General features: G+C 59.3%; 1 protein-coding gene across 4 annotated transcripts; it reads right to left on the bottom strand.

Annotated features, from left to right (window-relative positions):
* Positions 1–1,904: 1,904 nt before the first annotated feature.
* Positions 1,905–18,682, bottom strand: PPARD (peroxisome proliferator activated receptor delta). Of its 4 annotated transcripts, XM_082778468.1 has the most exons (8): positions 18,664–18,682; positions 15,158–15,246; positions 5,554–5,787; positions 4,771–4,922; positions 3,957–4,095; positions 3,304–3,506; positions 2,626–3,079; positions 1,905–2,245 (listed from the first exon to the last, which is right to left on the bottom strand). In XM_082778468.1, exons 3-8 carry the CDS (start codon positions 5,687–5,689, stop codon positions 1,998–2,000), a joined length of 1,332 nt encoding a protein of 443 aa, XP_082634594.1. In that variant the 5' UTR covers positions 5,690–5,787; positions 15,158–15,246; positions 18,664–18,682; the 3' UTR covers positions 1,905–1,997. The 4 variants fall into 4 exon arrangements, with proteins under 4 accessions (XP_082634594.1, XP_082634593.1, XP_082634596.1 ...); XM_082778467.1 differs by lacking the exon at positions 18,664–18,682 and having other exon boundaries at positions 15,158–15,312; XM_082778470.1 differs by lacking the exon at positions 18,664–18,682 and having other exon boundaries at positions 2,626–3,076; positions 15,158–15,311.
* Positions 18,683–18,758: the final 76 nt, after the last annotated feature.

Consider the following 18,758-nt stretch of genomic DNA (forward strand, 5'->3'; position numbering starts at 1 on the left):
GTTTGAGGGTTGGTACGCTGCCGGGGAGGGGGGAAGAGGAAAAAGCTCCCCAGGTAACGGGCACGCGAGCCCCGGGTGCCACCGGGGGGAGGTTTTGGGGCCAAATCCCCCAGGTTGGGTGCAGCGTGCGTCTGCGGTGCCTTCCCCAGAGGACTTCAAAGTGCTTTAGAAATTTAGGTCATTCCTAACTCCCCCGCGAGGTAGGGACACGGGAAGGGGCCGGGCGGGCTGCGGGCAGGGAAACCGAGGCACGGTGAGGAGCCCGAGGGCAGCGGCAGGGGTTTGGGAGCTGCCAGCCCTGCGGCGCTCCAAAGGGATTATTGCACCAGGGAAAGCCACTACCCTGAAGAGGAGGAACACGAAACCCATTAATCCACTCTCGTGTCCCCCCTGTGGGATTATCGGTGTTTGAATAAGGCTGCTGGGGACGCGGGGATGCTGCAGGCAGCACCCAGCTTCGCAGGGCACCCAGCCCGCTCCTGGGGGGCACCCACACCGGGTCCCATCCCGGGCACGGGCAGCACCGCAGCATTTTGCTTCACCTGTGTCACGGAGCGAGGTGAAGCCCCGGAGCTGCTCGGGGCTTGGGCAGGGCACAGAGCCTGAAGCTGCCCCCTCCTCGCTCAGGGGAACTTCCCCGGCACAGCGCCCTGCGAGCAGCCGCCCTCTCCCTCGCCTTTGAGGAATACTTTGAGGCATTTAGACCGGGGGTCACAGCTGCAAGGCTCCTTGCAACCAGGGCACTTGTTAATCCTCGTATTTCCCCTCGGAGCAGAGGGCAGGTGACAGCGTGGCTCCCTTCCCCAGCAGGGGAAACTGAGGCACGGCCATTAAGAGGGGCCGAAGGCCACGCAGTCGGGCAGCAGCAACACCAGGCTGGGCTGCAGCCAGCTCCTGCTCTCCCCAACGCTGCTGTTCCACAACTTGTAGCCTTCCAGGCTGGTCCCACAGCCTGGACAGTGGGATCATCAGATCCGAGCCCTTTGTGGCACCCTCCTGCCCCGCGTTCCATGTCCTACTAGATGTCCCCTCGCCGTGCTGGGCTTTGCAGGCTGGCTGTGACTTTCCCAGTGCTGGTGCTGCCGGAGGCTTTGCTCGCTCTGGTGTTTGCAGGGATCCCAGTGTATCTGCCCCATGGCCCCAGCTTGGGAAGGGAGCTGCAGGACAAGGCACGAGCCCCGCTACCTCCTCCCAGCCTTGCACAGCCCCAGACCTGGCCCTGGCCCCGTGCAGACATTTTTGGAGCTTTGGTCTGCACAGAACGGCCTGGGGAAGCAAAGAGACCTTGGCCTCTGCTCCACCGGTGGATTTTTGTGAGTCAAACCCTTCCCTCCCTTCTCCACATCCCACCCTCCTCACACGGAGCTGCCAAGGGGCAGGTTCCTCTGGAGAGGGGGCGCTGGGGGCACAGTGAGGGCGCTGCAGCTGCGGGTGTGTGTGAGGACAGCTGTACCCGTCTTCAAATACTCTGTTTTTTTGTTTTTTTTTTCTTTGGGAAAAGAGAGAAACTTCCTTTTTGTGACACTGCCCTAGACTTCACGGCTCAGGCCCACATCTTCGGAGTGCAATACAAAAAAAAAAAGACAACTGAGGCACGCTCTAAGTGCTGCTGCTGGCCCTGCTCGGTGACCTCTGGACAACCAGAGCAGCCCCGCTGCCCCCAGGCTGCCGCAGGAACCCCGCTGCCCACGCCGTGCGAACCGCCCGGCCGCTGCAGGGCCCCGGGGAGCAGCTGAGGAGCAGGGCTGTAGTAACGGAAACGGTGGCTTAGGGTTTGCCTCTGAATTTGTTAGTGTGTGTTAAAGGAAGCCCCGGCCGGCCAGGTGGCGGCTGCAAAATCTTACGGCGTCCTGCCCTGTGTACCGTACGGTGGGGTCGTGTAGAAAAAGAGTTTCCAGTAGAAGGAACGGAAGACACCACGGGGAAAGGTTTTCTTTGTGTTTGTACAAAGAGTCCCGCCGGGAATCCATGGCTTCATTCTCATAAATAACAGGTCCTTAGTACATGTCCTTGTAGATCTCCTGAAGGAGAGGGTGCAGGGAGGTCTCGGTCTCCGTCTTCTTGATCTTCTGCACCAGCTGGGCGTGCTCCGTCACCAGCTGCCGCAGGTCGGCCATCTTCTGCAGCAGCTTGGGGAAGAGGTACTGGGCGTCGGGGTGGTTGGACTGCAGGTGGAACTCCAGCGCCCGCAGGATGTTGTCCTGGATCTCCTCCACCTGCTTCACGTTCATCAGGCCAGGACGGTCTGCGGGGAAGAAGCACGGCAGCGGGGCGTTACGGGGTGGCCCTCCGAAGCACGGGCTGCTCCTGGAGGTGTGGAGATGGAAAACCCACCCACCACGGGGACTCCAGCCTGGTCAATGGGACAAGGGGAAAAACACGTGCCCTCGGAGCACGTGTCCCACAGCAGCCTGTGAGAAAGGGATGACGCCAGGTCCCAGCGTGCCTGGCATCGCTGCCGTGGAGAACCTTTGGTGTCAGAACTATTCAGCTCTTCTGCTGCTCCCCTATGACACCCCTGGCTGATCTCAGCCAGCAAAACCCTTGCTGAAGCTGAAACCCAGCCCTCCCCAGCCCCCTCTAGGGCTCCTCCTGACTCCCACAGGGCCGAGAGCAGCCGCTCACCTCCACACAGGATAATGGCAGCCACAAACAGAGACAGGTCGCTGTCATCCAGCTCCAGCGCGTTGAACTTCACAGCAAACTCGAATTTGGGCTCCATGATCTCGTTGAAGGGCTTGCGCAGGCTGCGCAGGAACTCGCGGGTCACAAAGCCGTTCCCGTTGGCCACCAGCAGCCCGTCCTTGTTCATGATAGAGGCCAGCATGGCGAAGATGGCCTCGTGCACCCCGTACTTCAGCAAAGTCACTTGGTCGTTCAAGTAGAGGCCGACGAAGCTGGGGATGCTCTTGGCGAACTCGGTGAGCTCCCGCACGGTCTCCACCGTGGTGCACTGGCAGCGGTAGAAGACGTGCACCCCGATCTCCTTGTAGGGGGGAATCCCATTCACCAGCTGCTTCCACACCAGCCCCTTCTCTGCTTGCCACAGGGTGTCCATGTCATGGATCACGAAAGGCTGCTTGAAAGAGAAGCAAGCGGTCAGGAACCTGCCACAGGGACCTGAGCACACACACACGAGTGTGCAAAGCAGCGAGGGCAGGGCGTGAGGAGCCCACGGAGCTGCAGCTGGGAAGTGGTGCACGTGCAATAGCGACAGCAGGAGCGAGGTGCATGTCCTCGCCCAGAGAAGAGCCCCCCTGCGCCGGCTGCAGCCAGCCCCGTTTGCCCTGGGAGGGAACTTACTGGGGTGCTGCTGGCCTTCCCGGTCAAGATACCTCTCGCCTTCTTTTTGGTCATGTTGAAGTTTTTCAGGTAGGCGTTGTAGATGTGCTTGGAGAAAGCTTTCAGGTCGGCCACCTGTGGGTTCTGGCAGCTGATCTCGCTCGCCGTCAGCCCCGCCACCAGCTTCCTCTTCTCTGCCTCCGGCATGCGGCCGAAGCGGATCGCTGCGAGGAGCAAAACTGTGAGCCCCCCAGCACAGCCCCCCAGCTCCCATCCCTGCTCGTCTGGGTTCTCTCGCAAGCCCCGCTTCTTCTTCCCACATAAACACTTTGGCTTGGCCAGGAACGGGATGGTGACGCCTCAGGTTTAAAGATCCCAGCACAGGAAAGCGACCTGTGTGCACAGCGCCTGCCGGGCCAACCTGGAGGGAAGACCCCCGTGCCACCAGCCCGCCTGCGCGGCAGGAACAAAGAGCCCCTTCTCGTAGGGAAGGAATGGATGCAAGAGACAAAGACCAGAAGCTTTGGGCTTCAAAGAAGATGATTCCTTGGCAAAAAGAGAACCACGGGATAAAGTGAGCTCCATCTGGCCTCCCCGTGTGAATCCCCGGGAGGGGGCTCCGCTCACGGGGCCGACGGCCCCACGGCACCCCAGGGGACAAGGGTGGCACTCACCGTTATGTGACATGCCCAGCGAGAGGCACTTCTGGAAGCGGCAGTACTGGCACTTGTTCCTGTTCTTCTTCTGAATCTTGCAGCTCCGCTCACACTTCTCGTACTCCAGCTTCATGCGGATTGTCCGGCGGAAGAAGCCCTGCGAGCAGGCAGCGCACGGGGGGGACCCGGAGTGGGGGGGAACAAGGGAACAGCAGCGTTAGCACCCGCATTTTGGGACCGGGCTCATTTCTGATCCCCAGCAGCCTCACAGAGGCTCAGCCCCCTCACCCCCCACGGGGTATTTTCAGCATGAGCAGAGCCTCAAGGCCACGAGGAGAGGTGGGAGAAGGGAGCTGGGTGTGTGATACTGCGGGCAGCCAGCAGGGAGGGATGGAGGAGCGGGCTGTGGGAATGCCTGGCAGGGCCTTGCTGCTAACCCAGCCCCGCTGGCATCTGCTGGGGGGGGGAAGGAATTTCAGAGGCGCAGCCAAGCTGCGGCCAGCGGTCCCAGGGGACGAGCACGCTGCTGGTTTGCAGCACAGCCAGCATCTTGAAAAGCAAAACCAGAGTCCCCAGGCGGGCAGGAGGCTTTGCCTTACAAAGTAAAGCGCAACGCAGAGAGGTTTGGGTCACACACATCTCAGCTGCCTCCTTCAGGACAGCGTTGGTGTGCCTGCCTGTAGGCTCTCCGGGCAGGTTGTGTTTTTTTTTATTAATTTCATCCTCCATCCCTGCTTCGCTGTGGCCCTGCTTGCCCAAAGAGCCAGCTCGCTGCCCGGGCTCTCAGCTCTGCTTGCTGTTGCCGAACGCAGCCCCTGCAGGGCGGACGCACCTTGCAGCCCTCGCAGGCGTGCACGCCGTAGTGGAAGCCCGAGGCTTTGTCCCCGCAGACCCTGCACTCCACGTTCAGCGCCCCCGAGGCCGCCTCCTCGCAGCCCATCTGCAGTTGGTCCGACAGGGAGGGAGAGGAGCTCTGCGAAAGGTCTGCAAAAACACGAGGGGAGGCATCGTGTTGTGTAGTCACCACAAGCACAGCGTCGCATCTAGCCCCGTGGCTGAAGGGACTCCCAGAGCTTCCCAGGCTGTCACTCGGGCAGTTAACCTCTGAGATCAGGCACTGGCCACATGCTGATGCCCTGTACAGAGCCAAGCGTTCCCAGCAGCTAAGAGCCTCCCCATCAGCTCTGATTTCTCCCTCTGGCATTCGTGTTCAGGCAGCGAAATCCTACCAGCAGATTTGCCAGGCAGCTGGCACGGGGCTGGCACAGGAACAACAACGCTTCTCTCCCGGCTCCTACGAGCGGTTTGCACCCAGGATTTCCAGGGAAGGTTCTCAGGCACCCCGAGAGCCCTCCCCTCGCCCCCACGCACCCTCCGGGGCACAACCTTCCCCTCCTGGCCTTGCTGCCACCTCCCAGCCTGCTGCCAGCGGCTGTGCGGTGACCGCAGAGAAAGAAATACTTCTCCGTAACTTGGCTCTCAGTGAATTATTTCACAAACGGAGGAAATTAAACCAAGCCAAGCCCCATTCCCATGCAGACCTGGTGCCCTTTGCCTTGAGCACGCTGTCTGGAGGACGTGGCTGCAGCCTGGATCCCCCCGGGGCTCCACTCACCTGTGTAGCTGCTCGAAGGCAGCGAGCTGTCTGGTCCTGCACTTGGGTCTGAGGCTCCGCTGGCCACCATCACTGCCTCTTCCTCTTCCTCCTCCTCTTCCCTGACCTCAGGTACTTCCTCCTGTGGTTGTTCCATAATCGATCACCCCTCAGTGCCAAGACTGCAATCCCTGTCATAGCTCTGGCATCATCCGTGTCTAGCCGAGATGGACCCTACCAGGCTGTTGCTTTAGCCTGCGGACAGGGGGAGAGGCACGGCGTCAGGCGCAGGAGCCCTGCTCTGCTCCGTCTTACCCAGGCAGACAAGCAGCCCCCGGGGCTTTTCTCTGCTGCTCTGCAGAGCTCAGGGAAGCAAAATCTTGCTGGGATCGTGTTCGGAGCCCAGCAGATCCTGGGACACACACCAGGGACCTGGGGCCGCTGCTCCCTGCCCTGCAGGTCCCGCAGCGGAGACGCTGCCCCGGGCAACATCCCCCAAAGCCACCCATGCCCTGGGCTGTCCCGGTGGCAGCCAAGGCTGAGGTTTGGCAGAGCCAACACCAGCAGAAAGATCAGGATCCTTCATCTTCAACCTTCAGACTCCATCCCCAGCCACACAATGCGGGGCTCAGCCTGATGACGGGGCGAGGACAGCGGCTGCTGGGGGTAGGAAAAAAAAAAAAGCCCCAGACCCACGCCAGCCGCCCGTGAGACTGATGGCTTCCTGCCGGCCCCTGCCCTCCCGTTCCTTCCCGTCACAGTGCTGGTGTTTGTTTTCACTCATCGTGTTGTAACAGCCCCGGCTCCTCTGCCAAGAGCCTGAACACGCCGCTGCCCCGCCGCACGCTGCCGAGCGCCGCAGCGCGACCGCGCCGGCTGCACGGCCCGGCCCCGTCCCAACCCGGGGCTTCCTGTGGGAGGGTGGCCACGGGCCCCTTTCCCCCACGCTTCCTCTCCTTGTTTGTGCTCGTCCAGCACCAAGCGATGTGCCGTGGCCGAGGCCGGGCTGTTCCCAGCGCCCCGAGCCCAGCCGGCTCTCGCCCTGTGCCGCAGCGCCTCTCCCTCCAGCCCTGAGCACCTCCAGCCGGGGTGGTGCAGAGCTGCAGCCGTTTCCTTCGAGGAGCTATCAGAAAGCTCAGGATCCGTTGCTCTATTTCCACAGAGCCTCGATTTACAGACACGAGTTCAGCTTTTGGAGCATCCTCGTGCCCACTCCCTGTATAAGCTGCTTGCAGGGTTCTTCCACGAGGGCACCCCGCGTGTCTGTGCCCCACACCCCGTGGCACAGGGCTCACTGCAGGAGGACAGCAGCAACCCACAGCTCCCCGAGCTCGGTTCCTCTCCCACAGCAGCCCCTCGTGCCCAGAGCTCTGCAGCCGGGCTGCATCCAGCTCCCCAGCCCACCCGGGGAAGCTGTCAGCACCCGGCAAGGTCGGAGCTCCCCAGGCCAGCAGCTTGGTGCCAAGGGGAGGACGAACCCTCAAAGGGGAGGCTGGACATTGACACACCAGCACGGGGACCCCAAGGAGCTGCTGCTGGATCACAACCCGGGGACACCTCGCTGTGAATTTGGAGCCACGGCTCCTCTGTTTTGAGGAACTGGGACAGGGGCAGGGGGCTCAGCACTCCCCGCCCGCGCCTCCCGGGCAGCACTGAGGCCCCATTCACGGCTCTGTTACCCTTGGCCGCCGCTCGCACGCGGGGCAGGGCATCCAGGCAGGAAAACCTAGTCGTCAGGGGTGGAGGGTAACGAGCTGGACCTCGTTAAAGGCTATATATAAACGAAGGCACAGACATCGGGGAAAATGCTTCTGCATGGAACAGCAGCGAGCGGGGGAAGGCTGTGGCAGGAGGAGCTGGCCTCATGTGGAAAGCGCAGCCAGCAGCGCCTTCATGGGCTTGTCGTTAGCTCTCCGTGGCTCTGGCATCCATCAGGAGAGGCAAGCACTTAAACCCTTTGAGGACGTAGTCTCTGCTTCGTCTCATCGGCCCCCAGGGGCTCAGTTTTCCAGCTGTGTCCCTGGCACGCCGGGTCCAGGCAGGGCCTCGTGCCCTGGCAGCGAGCTCGAACCCCAAAAACCGCCAAAGCAACCCCAAAGGACAGTGCCCCGTGTGGGCGAGGGTGTTCGGGGAAGGGCAAGGATTCAGGTCCCAGCCTTTGAGAGCGGCTGGAGAGCCAGGGGGAGAAAAGCTCTCGGCAGAAAGCTCTGAATTTATTGTTTTAATATCTTCTGGCAGGCCGAGAGCGGAGGGGCCTGGGCGGAGGGGAGCTGCGGGAGCTGTTTGCACACCTGCCTTTCCCGGAGCCGTTCCCCTGTTTTCCAAACAACGGAGATAGAGGCAGAGGAGGGGGGAGAGGGATTAATTCCAGCCGGCCGGCGGCACCCCCTGCCTCCAGCAGATGAAAGGCAGGCAGGGGCCAGGCCTCCGCGTGGCTGCAGGGGACGTGCGGACCCCAGCCCCCTGCGGGACGGGGCAGTGGCCAAACCTGGCTCCACGTGGAGACCGCCGAGCCTTTGGTTCCCTTCAGCTGGATCCTTGAGTTTGGTATAAAGAACAAACCAGCGCTGGCTTGACCAAAATCAGCAAAAAAAGCTTGTTTGATTCCTTTTAGTGCTGGATGCTTGTGGCACACACAAAGTGAACGACTGTGCCAGCCTCGGGGATGCTTTATTCAGCCCCAGACACCGGGGGGATTCCCCCCCACCAGCCCCAACGACGGCGTTTCCTTCCCTGGGCTGAAGCTGCCTCCCTCTCCATCACAGCAGAGGAGCAGGAGGGGGGCAGAGATCCCTGCCTGGTGCAGCCACCCCCTTTTTCCACCCAGCAGCTGTCACAGAGCAGCGCTGGAAAGCCAGGATGGAAAGGAGGACGGGCACTGCGAATTCCTTCCTAAGCGTCTCCAGAAAATCAGGCAAAGCTGTTCCCTTTCCTCTTCCCACAGGATGGGAACGAGCAAGAGGGCGAGCATCTCGTGACTTGCTCTGCCCCGTTCAAAGCTTTGGCAGCCGGGGACGTTGGGCTGGTTGCTGTGCACGAAGGCTCCTCACTCGGACAGATGCTGCTGGGTGTCCCCCTCACGGTTCCTACGCATCAAACAGCGCTGGCACCAAGTTTTTCTTTACCAGAAGCAGGAGCTGAGCCCTTTGCCAGGCGGAATGACACGGCAGGAAGACGGGGAAGAAGCGTGGCGCACAGACAAGGGGGAAACAGCTTTAAAAAATTAAAAAATCCTGGCACGCCAGGGCTTGCAAAGTTAAGAGGAGACAAATCTCCAGCCTTGAGCGCAGCACGGACCCGGTGCCTGAAGGCAGAGCTTCTCCAGAGCTGAGCAGGACCCACGTCTTCCTCGGCGCTGGGTGCTTGCATGCTTTTTGGCCAGGCAGCTCCTGGCAGCGAGCTGGCATTTAAGCCTCAGAGCTAGGTTCAGAGACAGCAGAAGCTGCCACACGAGCCAAGAAGCGCCCACTGCCCCCCGGCTGGTGCACGGGAGGGCTGCTGGGGCGATGCGACCACCCTCACAGGGCTGCCCGTGGAGCAAATTAGCACAAGGAGGGGACGTGCGTGGTGACACGGACACCTGGGTGCTGGCAGCCACCGAGGGAGGGAGGAAGTGCTCATAATTAGAAGGACGTCATCTGTAAAGCAGGTGTAGTTTCAAAGAAGAAGTCATTTCGACACGCTGGCTGGGGCGGAGAGGACTCCTGCCCCATTCCCCTCCAGGGGAAGGCACATTTGTTCCTAATGTTTCCATACCGACGGGGATGGAGGCAGCTCCCTGACATGTCCCGGTTTCAGTGTCGCCAGACGAGACTCCTCCCTGGAAGATGGAAGTTTCCAGGCAAAGCAAGGTGCCAAAAAACGTCCCAGCCTCCCAAGGGACGGGTCACAAGGTTGATCCACTCAAAGCTGCTCACGTTTCCCTACGGGAGGTCACCAGGAGCCGTGAAAGGAGACCAATTTACCATGGGAGCACTTCTGGGTTGTGTTTTTGATCATCTGGATGAAAACGTTAGACAAATTCACAGTCAACAGAAGCGAACCCCTTCGGAAGGATTCTGTTGGCTGTGAATTTGGCACCGGACAGCAGGATTTTGTGTGACACGGCACACACATCAAATGTACCAAAAAACGGAGCTGATTCCAACAAAAATGTGGTGGTTGCTCATTGGCCATTATTTGCAGACATCCCTTGGGTTGTGTCACCGCGTCGGGTATCTGCTGATCGAGGACCAGTTTCTGTTCCTCCTCCTGCACGTCAGCTACTCCTAATAAAAGCCGTGTAAGAGCTCAGCAGATGCTGCAACACAGGAAAGGTAACCCAGAGCAAAAAGTCCACAGAGACAAACAATGAAAACGTGTTTTGTTTTTGTTCCTGAAAGCCCTACACACCTCCTCATTAGCTAACGAGGTCTCGGCAGTGCTTATTCTCCCAGCATTTCCTCAGAAGCCTCGGCCAAGAGGCAGCTCCGTGCAGAAGTGAACTACTGGAGCTGGCGAGGAGGAACGCTTCCCCCTGCACCGCGGCACCCAGCCCTGGCCAGCGCTGATATTTGGGGCCTGAGAGAAATTAAAGCATCTGCTCCAACCCTGCAGATGTCCAGCTCCTTGTCCTCCCTGCAGGCTGTCGGCTTTTCACCAACGCCAGCCCAGCCGAGGCGGCAGCAGGGTGCTGCCCGGGCTGCTATTAGCCGTGCTGTTAATTACTCAGGAACACGCGACGGAGCAGCGCAGGAGATTCCCTCGCTCGCCTCGAGCGGCCAGGCCTGCCAACATGAATCACGCATCGCCTGCGTGTTTGAACTCATCCACTTCCTGGCCACTGAGAGAAAAAAAAAAAAAAGTCAAAGAGTTATGAAACTCACTGGATCCTTCTCTTTTTGCGCCGCAATCGTCCCGAAGAACTAGATCATGTTTTGATCTGAAGGGAACTTCCCGCTTTCTCACCGGTGCTGGGCTTCCTTGGAAGAGGGTTAATGCTCCTGCGGGGCTCACCCCTCCACATCTGGCTCTCCAACACCTTGGATGAGCCGGGATCCGCAGCTCTTTCACAAAAGGGGCGAGAGGAGGGTGGGCAGTGAAGAGCCGAGCAGTCTGGGGCTCTTACCTGAAGTTCTGCTCCATGACCTTCAGCAGCTCCTGCCGCCCCCCGTCCCTCTATTTCCTCCATCACCCAAAATAATGCTAACTGGGTTCTGCAGCGCTTCCTTCCTGCTCCTTTCCTCGCTGCATTAGCTCACAGAGACGGCATGTTTTGGACATCGGTGCCAAGCGTCATTGTTTATTCCCGTGTGAGGGATTTGGACACCTGTTCCCAGTCACGCTCGCAAGGCTCAGCACCACCCCGCGCTGCTCGTGACCCTCTTCTCCCTCTGCACATTCCCATATGAAGCTTTTCCAGGAGTGCTTCCAGCAAACAAACTGGCGAGGCTGGGGCTGGCATCTGCCAAGCCATGTCTGCGTTTTGCTGTCAGCTCAGGACAGCCCGGAGCAGGCAGGGGCAGGGGGTGCGCGTGTCCGGCTGGCTGGGACGGGGACAGCAGCCAGGAAACAAGCAGGTACCCGAAAGGTGACACCGCTGGGGCTGCTCAGCACTGGAAACTGCGCAGACGTGGTGCCATTTGAGACGTTCGTTAAGTCCAGTAATGAGAGAGGATCGTCCCCACTCCCGCCAGGGCACAGCGGAGGTGGCCCGAGCTGTCCTGTGATGCCGGGCGATGCGCTGCCCTCCTGCCTGGGGCTGTGCCCCCACGAGGACGATGCTTTGGGGACAGCTTTGAGCTCAGCACGTGGCCTTCAAGCACTGCTGGGGGAGACACGAGGCAGCTCCGAGGGTTTAGTGCCAGCAAGAGACCCCAACCCCATGGCCCTGTCCCTCAACATCACCCATGGAGCAGATGCAGGCTTCCACATCCCTGCTTCCTCCCTGGAAGTGCAGAGAAGCCACCTGGGAAGCATTCCCCTTCGCCATCCCAAAAGGAGAGAAGTTTGGCAGCTTGAAACCCGTTAACCTGCTGGAAGCTGGGGCTCTCTGAACCCCCAAGCCCCCCGCGTGTCGCTGCAGGGCGCTGGGTTTGCTTACAGAGCCCTCGTCCCCCCGAAGCGGGGCAGGCCACGTGGGAGGATCTGGTTTCAGGAACATCAGTAATTATAGAACAGGGCTGACAGGGAGGGAACAGCAACACGGCTTCCCAAGGCAAACAGCGGGCATGGGCTCAGAGCAACGTTTAAAGGGAAAACCAGGAAAGCTGCAAGCGCAGCGCGGTGCCACTGCTAGCCCTGGAGTCGGAGCGCCCGACTCGTGGCAGCACCTCGCACCCGAGCCTGGCGTGGTTCTTCCCAAAGCCCCAATGTCACCAGGTCACCGGCGAGCGTCGCCCCTGGGGCAATCAGATCCCTGGAAAAGAGACGGGGGCACAGCAAAAACGCGGCAACAGGTCAGGGCGTCCACTGCCCTGAATCACAGGCACGCGCAGGCAGCCCGTCGGCAGGAGCCAAATACCCAAGAGGCCAGGAAGCCCCAGTGCCAGGTGGCCAGAGCTCCCAAATCCAGGAATCACCCTCAAAAACGTTACCAAACCTCAAAAACGTTACCAAACCTTCTCCTTTTTGCAGCCACTGAGATCCCCTGGGCTAAATCTACCGGGCTGTAAGTTTGTTATGCTTATACTTGGGCTCCCAGAAACGCGCTGCGTGTTTTGTAGACCTTAACAAAAACATCTCGGGCACCAGGCATTCAGCTCTGATCCCAGGACGCAGCTGACAGTGAGCGATTATGCCCAGGCACGAGTTCAGATGATTCAGCAGGGTCTGGGAACACGCGCTGGAACAGAACAAATCTTCGCTTCACCTCTCCTTCGAACGCGGAGCAGGAAAAGACGAACTCTGAGCTTGCTTCTGTCTCCTCACAGACAACTCCAGAGAGCATTAAAATAACTTTGTGTAACAAACTAGTTCAACACCCTCTCAGGAATTTGGAGGAGAACTGTGTTTCCTTACTATTTTTGGCCACGTTCACACAGCGAGAACCGGCCGGAGGAACGGAGGTTTCCCAGCGTTTTCAGGGACTGAACGCGGTCTGGGCAGGACAGCCCCACCAAGGAGAGGAGCTTGGCGTGCTCCTGTCCCTCTGGATTCCTGCCTCAGCCCCTAGAAAACAAAACGCTGGAGCAGGGCATCAGCACCTCTCCTACCACCCTCACGTCCTGGGCACCATTGCAGGTCCGCAGGAGGAGAAGTGTTTCCACAGTCCACCAGCTCTGGTAGCATCCATATAATTAACGTAGAGGTAGAAAGCAGATTTGGGTACCTTCAGAAACATTTCAGATTTGCATTAAGATGATATTTGGACTTAAAAATAAAGTTATAAAAAAGCAGACAGGGTAGAGAGTTAAGCTTAGGTTCCCATCACTGAGGTGACTGCAGCAAACCTGGGTTATTTTGAAGCCCTCTCACCCGTCCCTTCTTCAGCACGACAAAACCTTTCCTAACGAGACTTTCATTAGCAGCTGCATGTTTCACAGCAAAGTTTGTCTTAACAGATTATCAGAATAATAACAAAAATCCCTATCAGCTCAGGCAGGAGCTCACCTGCCCTTTTGCACCACCAGCACCATTCCCTGTCCCACGCCACATCTCTGCTCGGGGTTTGAACTTGCACCTTCTGTGTTTTGGATGCACAGTTCCAGTTCCCAGATGAGGGCAAACCAAAAACACTTCAGGAGGGCACAGCTTCTGGTTAGCACGAGCATTATCTGCCCGATGCTATCCGCAAGCCTCAAAGGCGTGCTCTGGCATGACCCAGCACCACGAGAAACGTTAACATTTCTGGCTCGGGCTTTCACCCTGACACCTCTTCTCAGCCAGGATTTCCTAAAAACCCCGGCCTCAAGGCCCACGCTTCAAGGCAGGACCTTTTTGGGGGATCCGCAGCGCCCCAACACACACCTGACCCAAAGGGCCCCACGTTCACAAGCTCTCAGCTAAGTCTTGGAGGACCCAGATGTTTTTCAGACGCTGTGATTGCAGCGCTGAACCTCAGAGCATTTCAAGAAGTCATCCCGAAACTAAGACCTGTCTCGAGTCAGTTCTGTTCTGAATTCTTGCAGTCACGCAGGGCTCAGCGAACATCCAAAAATTGTTCATTTTGGGGAAGCTGTTTCACAATCTCCTTGACCAAAAGGTTCACACTGGCATCGATGGCTACACTCGAAACCCTGCTTTGGGAAAGAAATTTCCCAGGCACTCTGCCAACGCAAGTGTATTTCGGAGTGTAAGATTTAAAAAAAAAAAGCAAAATAGCTCTTCTACAGAATAATCCCATTCATGCTCACTACGGAAATCACTTCTGCTTGTCTAGACTTTCCCACAGTCTCAGAAATCATCGCACCAGAGACACGTAGTACGTCTCTGAGGAGTGACACCTCTAGAAAAGCAGAGACAGCCCCGCAACGCCCTGTATAAAAGCAGCTCCACAGCCTGACAGACCGGGGCTATCAGCACAAACCACAGATAAACCAACAGCTCGAAAACTCCACGGGCAAGGGCAGCCAGGCTGGGATCTGGCAGCAAAGAAGCCCTCAGCCATAAGCACCGGGACATCATCGTGCTCAATTCAAAAGCGTTTGCGGGTCCCCCCCCGGAGGGGTCTGTGAGCCTCCTGTCACGCCAGCCCCTCCACCTCCAAGACCATTTGCAGATTTCCAGTTCGTAATTCAAGAGCCGCAGATAAATCATTCCCCCAAAGACACGATGTTCTGTACGGAAATGCGGATTTGTCAGCAGGCAAGGCTCTAGAGAGAAAGAGCCCATTAAGATCAGCGAGCAGCTCTGCACAACAATGCCTCCCCGCCCGCTCAGCGTCCTGTGGCTCGTTACAAAACCCTCCCCACGCACTGGGGTTCCTCAAAAGTCCCCGTCCCGACCGCCAGAACACAAACTCGAGGAGATGCTTATACAAAAGGCCGCGTCCCCGTCCAGCTAAATACCTTCGACGTGTCTCGTGGCGAAAATAAATCCACCCCTCGGCGGGGATTTAGAAGCCAGGCGAGGTGTTCGGGCGCGGGGCGAGCACCCCGAGGAACGTCAGCATCCCCACGGGCAGGAGCTGAGCCCCCGGGGCCACGTCCTCCAAAACTATTTCAGCTCTGCAGCACGCCGCGGCGTTTTGGCTGGCAGGGCTGTTCCGGAGGGAGCGATGTTATCGGCGTCGGTGTCAGATCGCGTGTCCAGATAAGTAGGTGAACATTTACCTAAGCACAGCCTCTCGTCTCACATGACCTCCCCGCTCTCGAAGCAGCAATTTCGGTTGTAAACGCAGCCAACTAATCACATTTTAAGTTGTTATACTTTGACGGCAGCAGCCGGCTGAGAGCAACGGGATCAGACCACAATACTTAGAGCAGAGCCCTAAACAAAACCCTTAAAGATCCCGTTCAGAAACCGAACGGGAAGAAGTCTCCGAATTCAGATTTTAAAAGAACCTTCAGAAAGTTTAAGCTCACGGCCAAAACTGAAACTTGCTGAAAGCAGGTCACTCTCCGCGGGCTCTTCCTTGCCCCGAATTTTTTTAAAACACAAACAGAGCGAGCGTTTAGGAGGAGCAGGCACAGAAAGGAAGGGTTACCTCTCCGCAGCAGCTGTCCCTGTCCGCCCGCTGGTGCAAGCCCCTGTTCCGTTACCATGTCAGCACGGAGAGCTGAGCAGCGAGGCAATCTGCAAGAGAACACAACACCGAGTTCCCCGGCTGCGCTGAAGGCCAGATATTTATGCCGCCGGGAGAACTGGGACAGATCCAGCGACGGCTCTGAAATTTAAACACCCCCCCCCCCTCCGCCGTGCGCCGCAACCATCTGCTGGGGCGAGTCCCCGGCGCTGCGGGGAGGCAGCGGGGGCAAAGCCCCCAAAATCCCTACAGGGACCCCCGGGAGCTCCCCTGGGGTTTTAGGAGCTTGGAGACCCGCATGGGGACGCTGCCCCGGCCTCGTGGCTGCCACCTGGGCAGATTTCCCCAGCTTTTCCCCACGGCGCACAAGCGAAGTCGATGCTAACGCACGGCTCCAGTTGGAAAAGGCTGGCGTGGCCACGAGGCGGTTTGTTTACTCGACTCGCTTAATCCCTCTTTAGGAGGCTGCCTGCAAGTTCCTGCAGTTTTACCGAACCTCTCCCTCTCTCGGGTTGTAGAAACCGAAGGATTTGACGGAGTTCGGCCCTCCTGGTTTTGCTGATAAGGCTGCAAATACCGCCCGAATTTCAGGAGAGCGGCAAGAGACCACGGCTGGAAAAAAACCCACGGCTTACGAGGCTGAACTGGAGGACTTACAGAAAATATGCTCTATTTTTAGACGCAGTTATGCAGACTAACTGGACTAACGTATTAAACAAAGATGTTGTGAACATGATGCTACTTGAACCCACGTACCCTCCCTGCCGTGACACGGGCCTGGCTGCTCCTCCCACCCCACTGGAAAAGCCCCGTTCCCTGTCGCTGCCTCTTTTGGGGCAAGGAGACCCCCGGGACGGGGCTGCTTGGCGGGGCGAGGTGGTGATTCCTCTGCAGGCACCAAATCCCACCTCGTGCCGCTCACCCCAGGTGCAGTGAGCACCCGGAGCTTCATCTGCCCAGCACGGCAGGAAGAAAGGAAGCAAATCCTCTGCCCCAAAAAGCCCTGTGCTCCTGGAGAGGCTCCTCGGGTGGGTACGAAGAGCGTTTCCTACGTGGCCGAGCAGCCCCAGGTGCCTCCAGGGGACGGCACGAGCATCCCCTCCAAAAACAAGCCCTGTCCTGTGGAGTAAAGCATCAGTCACATCAGGATCTCCCTTCCTGACAGCTACAAATACAGAAAATATGAATGAATACGGAAAATATAAATGACTATAAACACCAAAAAATATAAACTAACAGCCTCCCGCGAAGGAAGCGACTGTCCCCGTGCTGCAGGGAAGGGGCTGAGCCGCACACAGGAGCAGAGGGCGAGCCCCCAGCCCCCTGCTGCTCAGGGCCATAAAACCACACACCCCGACCCCAATCCACGGCTGTGCAGGTCCCCTCCCGAAACGGAAGGGTTTTTCCCCAAACGCCCAAGCCCAGGCTTTTTGTTCCCCTTCCTGATGAGGGGAGGCCATAAAGCCATCCCGGCCCCGCTGGTGCGGCAGCAGCAGGCTTCCTGCACCTCCACCAGCAATAAAACCCGGCCCTGACTCGGTGACAAAGTTGAGGGTGTCAACGAGCGCGTGAATCACGCAGCGGGACGGCAGGGATCACACCCCGAGCTCGTTCCCACTGTTGAGAACTGAGTAAATCCTGGGCTCACCTTGCCCTGCTCGCAGGTAGCTGCTGGGGCGTGCCCGTGGGCACCGCTCGCACCTCCCTAACCTGGGAGTCCCGGGGAGGATGGGGAAAGGGCTTCCCCACTGAAAGCAGTGAGGGAAATCACAAAAAAAAAGAGACCAGGAGGAGGGAGGAGAGGATCACAGACCAGAAGTGGGATGTGGGCTGACTTATGGGGGTGACCGCAGCCGTGCTGCCCTGACCCCGCGTGTCTGACGCCTGCAAAGCCCACAGCCCTGCGTGGGGGGCTCCTACGCCCAAATCCCTGCCCGGGGGGCTCCCAGCGAAGCCCCAAACCCTGCCTGGGGGGCTCCCCAGCACCCAGGGGCTCCACGCTCCGACTCCTTCACGCGTCCGAGCCTCTCTGCTCCTAAACAAACTTAGAGACTTAAACCTGGGCTGAGGTGGAGTCGGTGCTCAGGAGCTTCTGAAAGCGTGGCGAGGCGAGAAACCCTCCTGAGCACACGGAAAGGGGAGGGCGAAGCAGCTCGGAGCAAGCCCGGGATCCTCGTCTGCAACAACAGCTCCGAGGGGGCCAGCGAGGAAGGAAAAAATGCAACAGGTTGGAAGGGCAAAACAAAGCAGGGAAGCGGGAGGTAAAATTAAACCAGGGCTTGTTTTGAGGTCCTGCCGCCTCCTTCTGCACGCTGCTTTACCTTTCACCTAGGACTTTTTTTTTTTTTTTTTTTATGAGTGTTTTTTAGGTTAATTAAGAGCTGGAGGCAGCCCAGCCAGCACCACCCTGCCGCTCTCGGCTGGGGTCACAGACACGGCGCGGAGCTGGGACCCTCAGACACCGCATCCCCCGGGGACCAGCTGCCCCTGAGCTTCCCCTGCCATTTATTTTTTATTTTTTTTCAGCAAAAATCCTTTATTTAGGATCTCAGCCACGGGAAGGGGAGCAGAGCACGGGGTGGCATCGCCGGTTCCCCACCCGCTGGCCAAGCCACGCTGCTGGCCCCAGACTGGGCACCCCCCTGCCCCCCCCCGGCTCCGTCCCCCTCCGTGACCACCGAGGTGCCACCCACGAGCCCCCTGGGACCCCTAAGGGGGGGGGGACACCCGGCACAGAGCCCCCGGCCCCCAGCTTCTCCTCCTCAACACCTGCCCTTGGGGAGAGCCCCCCCCCGGCCTCATCCTCGCCCCCCAACCCTGTCATCACCACGACCCCCCCCCATGTTCCCTGTCCCTACCACATCCCCTCCTCGCTCTTCCCCAATTCCCCCTCGGACAAGCTCCCCCCGCACCCCAACGTCACCCAGCTGCCCCCAAACCTTACCCACCCCCCAGCACCCCCAGGGCCCTGTCACCCTCACAGCGCCCCCCCCACCCCCCTCATCCCCAATATCAACCCCCCTCACTCCCCACATCCCCCCTGCACCCCTCTTACCCCCCACACCCCCCTTGCCCCCTATATCCCCCCACACACCCCTTATGCCCCCCAAACCCCCCAGGTCCCCCCCCAAACCCTCACATGCCCCCCAACCTCCCCCCACCCCCTACATCCCCCCTGTGCCCCCCACACCCCCCTTGTCCCCTATACCCCCTATACCCCCTACACCCCATATACCCCCCTCACACCCCCAAACCCCCCAGGCCCCCCCCAAACCCCTCACGTCCCCCCCTCACCCCCTATTCCCCCAAACCCCCCAATTCCCCCAATTTCCCCCATTTCCCCCCAACCCCCCCGTACCCCCCCTACACCCTCACATCCCCCCAAACCCCCACGTCCCCCTACACCCCCAATTTCCCCCAATTTCCCCCATGTCCCCCCCCCCACCTCACGCCCCCCCCGCTCTCACCTCCCGCCGCCGGCCCCAGCTCCGCCGCCGGCGCCCCCCCCTTCCCCCCCCCCCGCCCCCGGACGTCACCGCGCCCGCCCTGACGCCACCGCCCG

This window comes from Aythya marila, assembly GCF_965140915.1.
Source record: "Aythya marila genome assembly, chromosome: 24".
In the NCBI taxonomy this organism is placed as follows: Eukaryota; Metazoa; Chordata; class Aves; order Anseriformes; family Anatidae; genus Aythya; species Aythya marila.

Coding starts and splice junctions, on each gene's coding strand:
- PPARD (XM_082778468.1), bottom strand. CDS start 5,689: ATGGAACAACCACAGGAGGAAGTACCTGAGGTCAGGGAAGAGGAGGAG. Junction 3,507..3,956: donor GCTGGGCATGTCACATAACG/GTGAGTGCCACC, acceptor TGCTCCTCGCAG/CGATCCGCTTCGGCCGCATG. Junction 3,080..3,303: donor GGAAGGCCAGCAGCACCCCA/GTAAGTTCCCTC, acceptor TTCTCTTTCAAG/CAGCCTTTCGTGATCCATGA.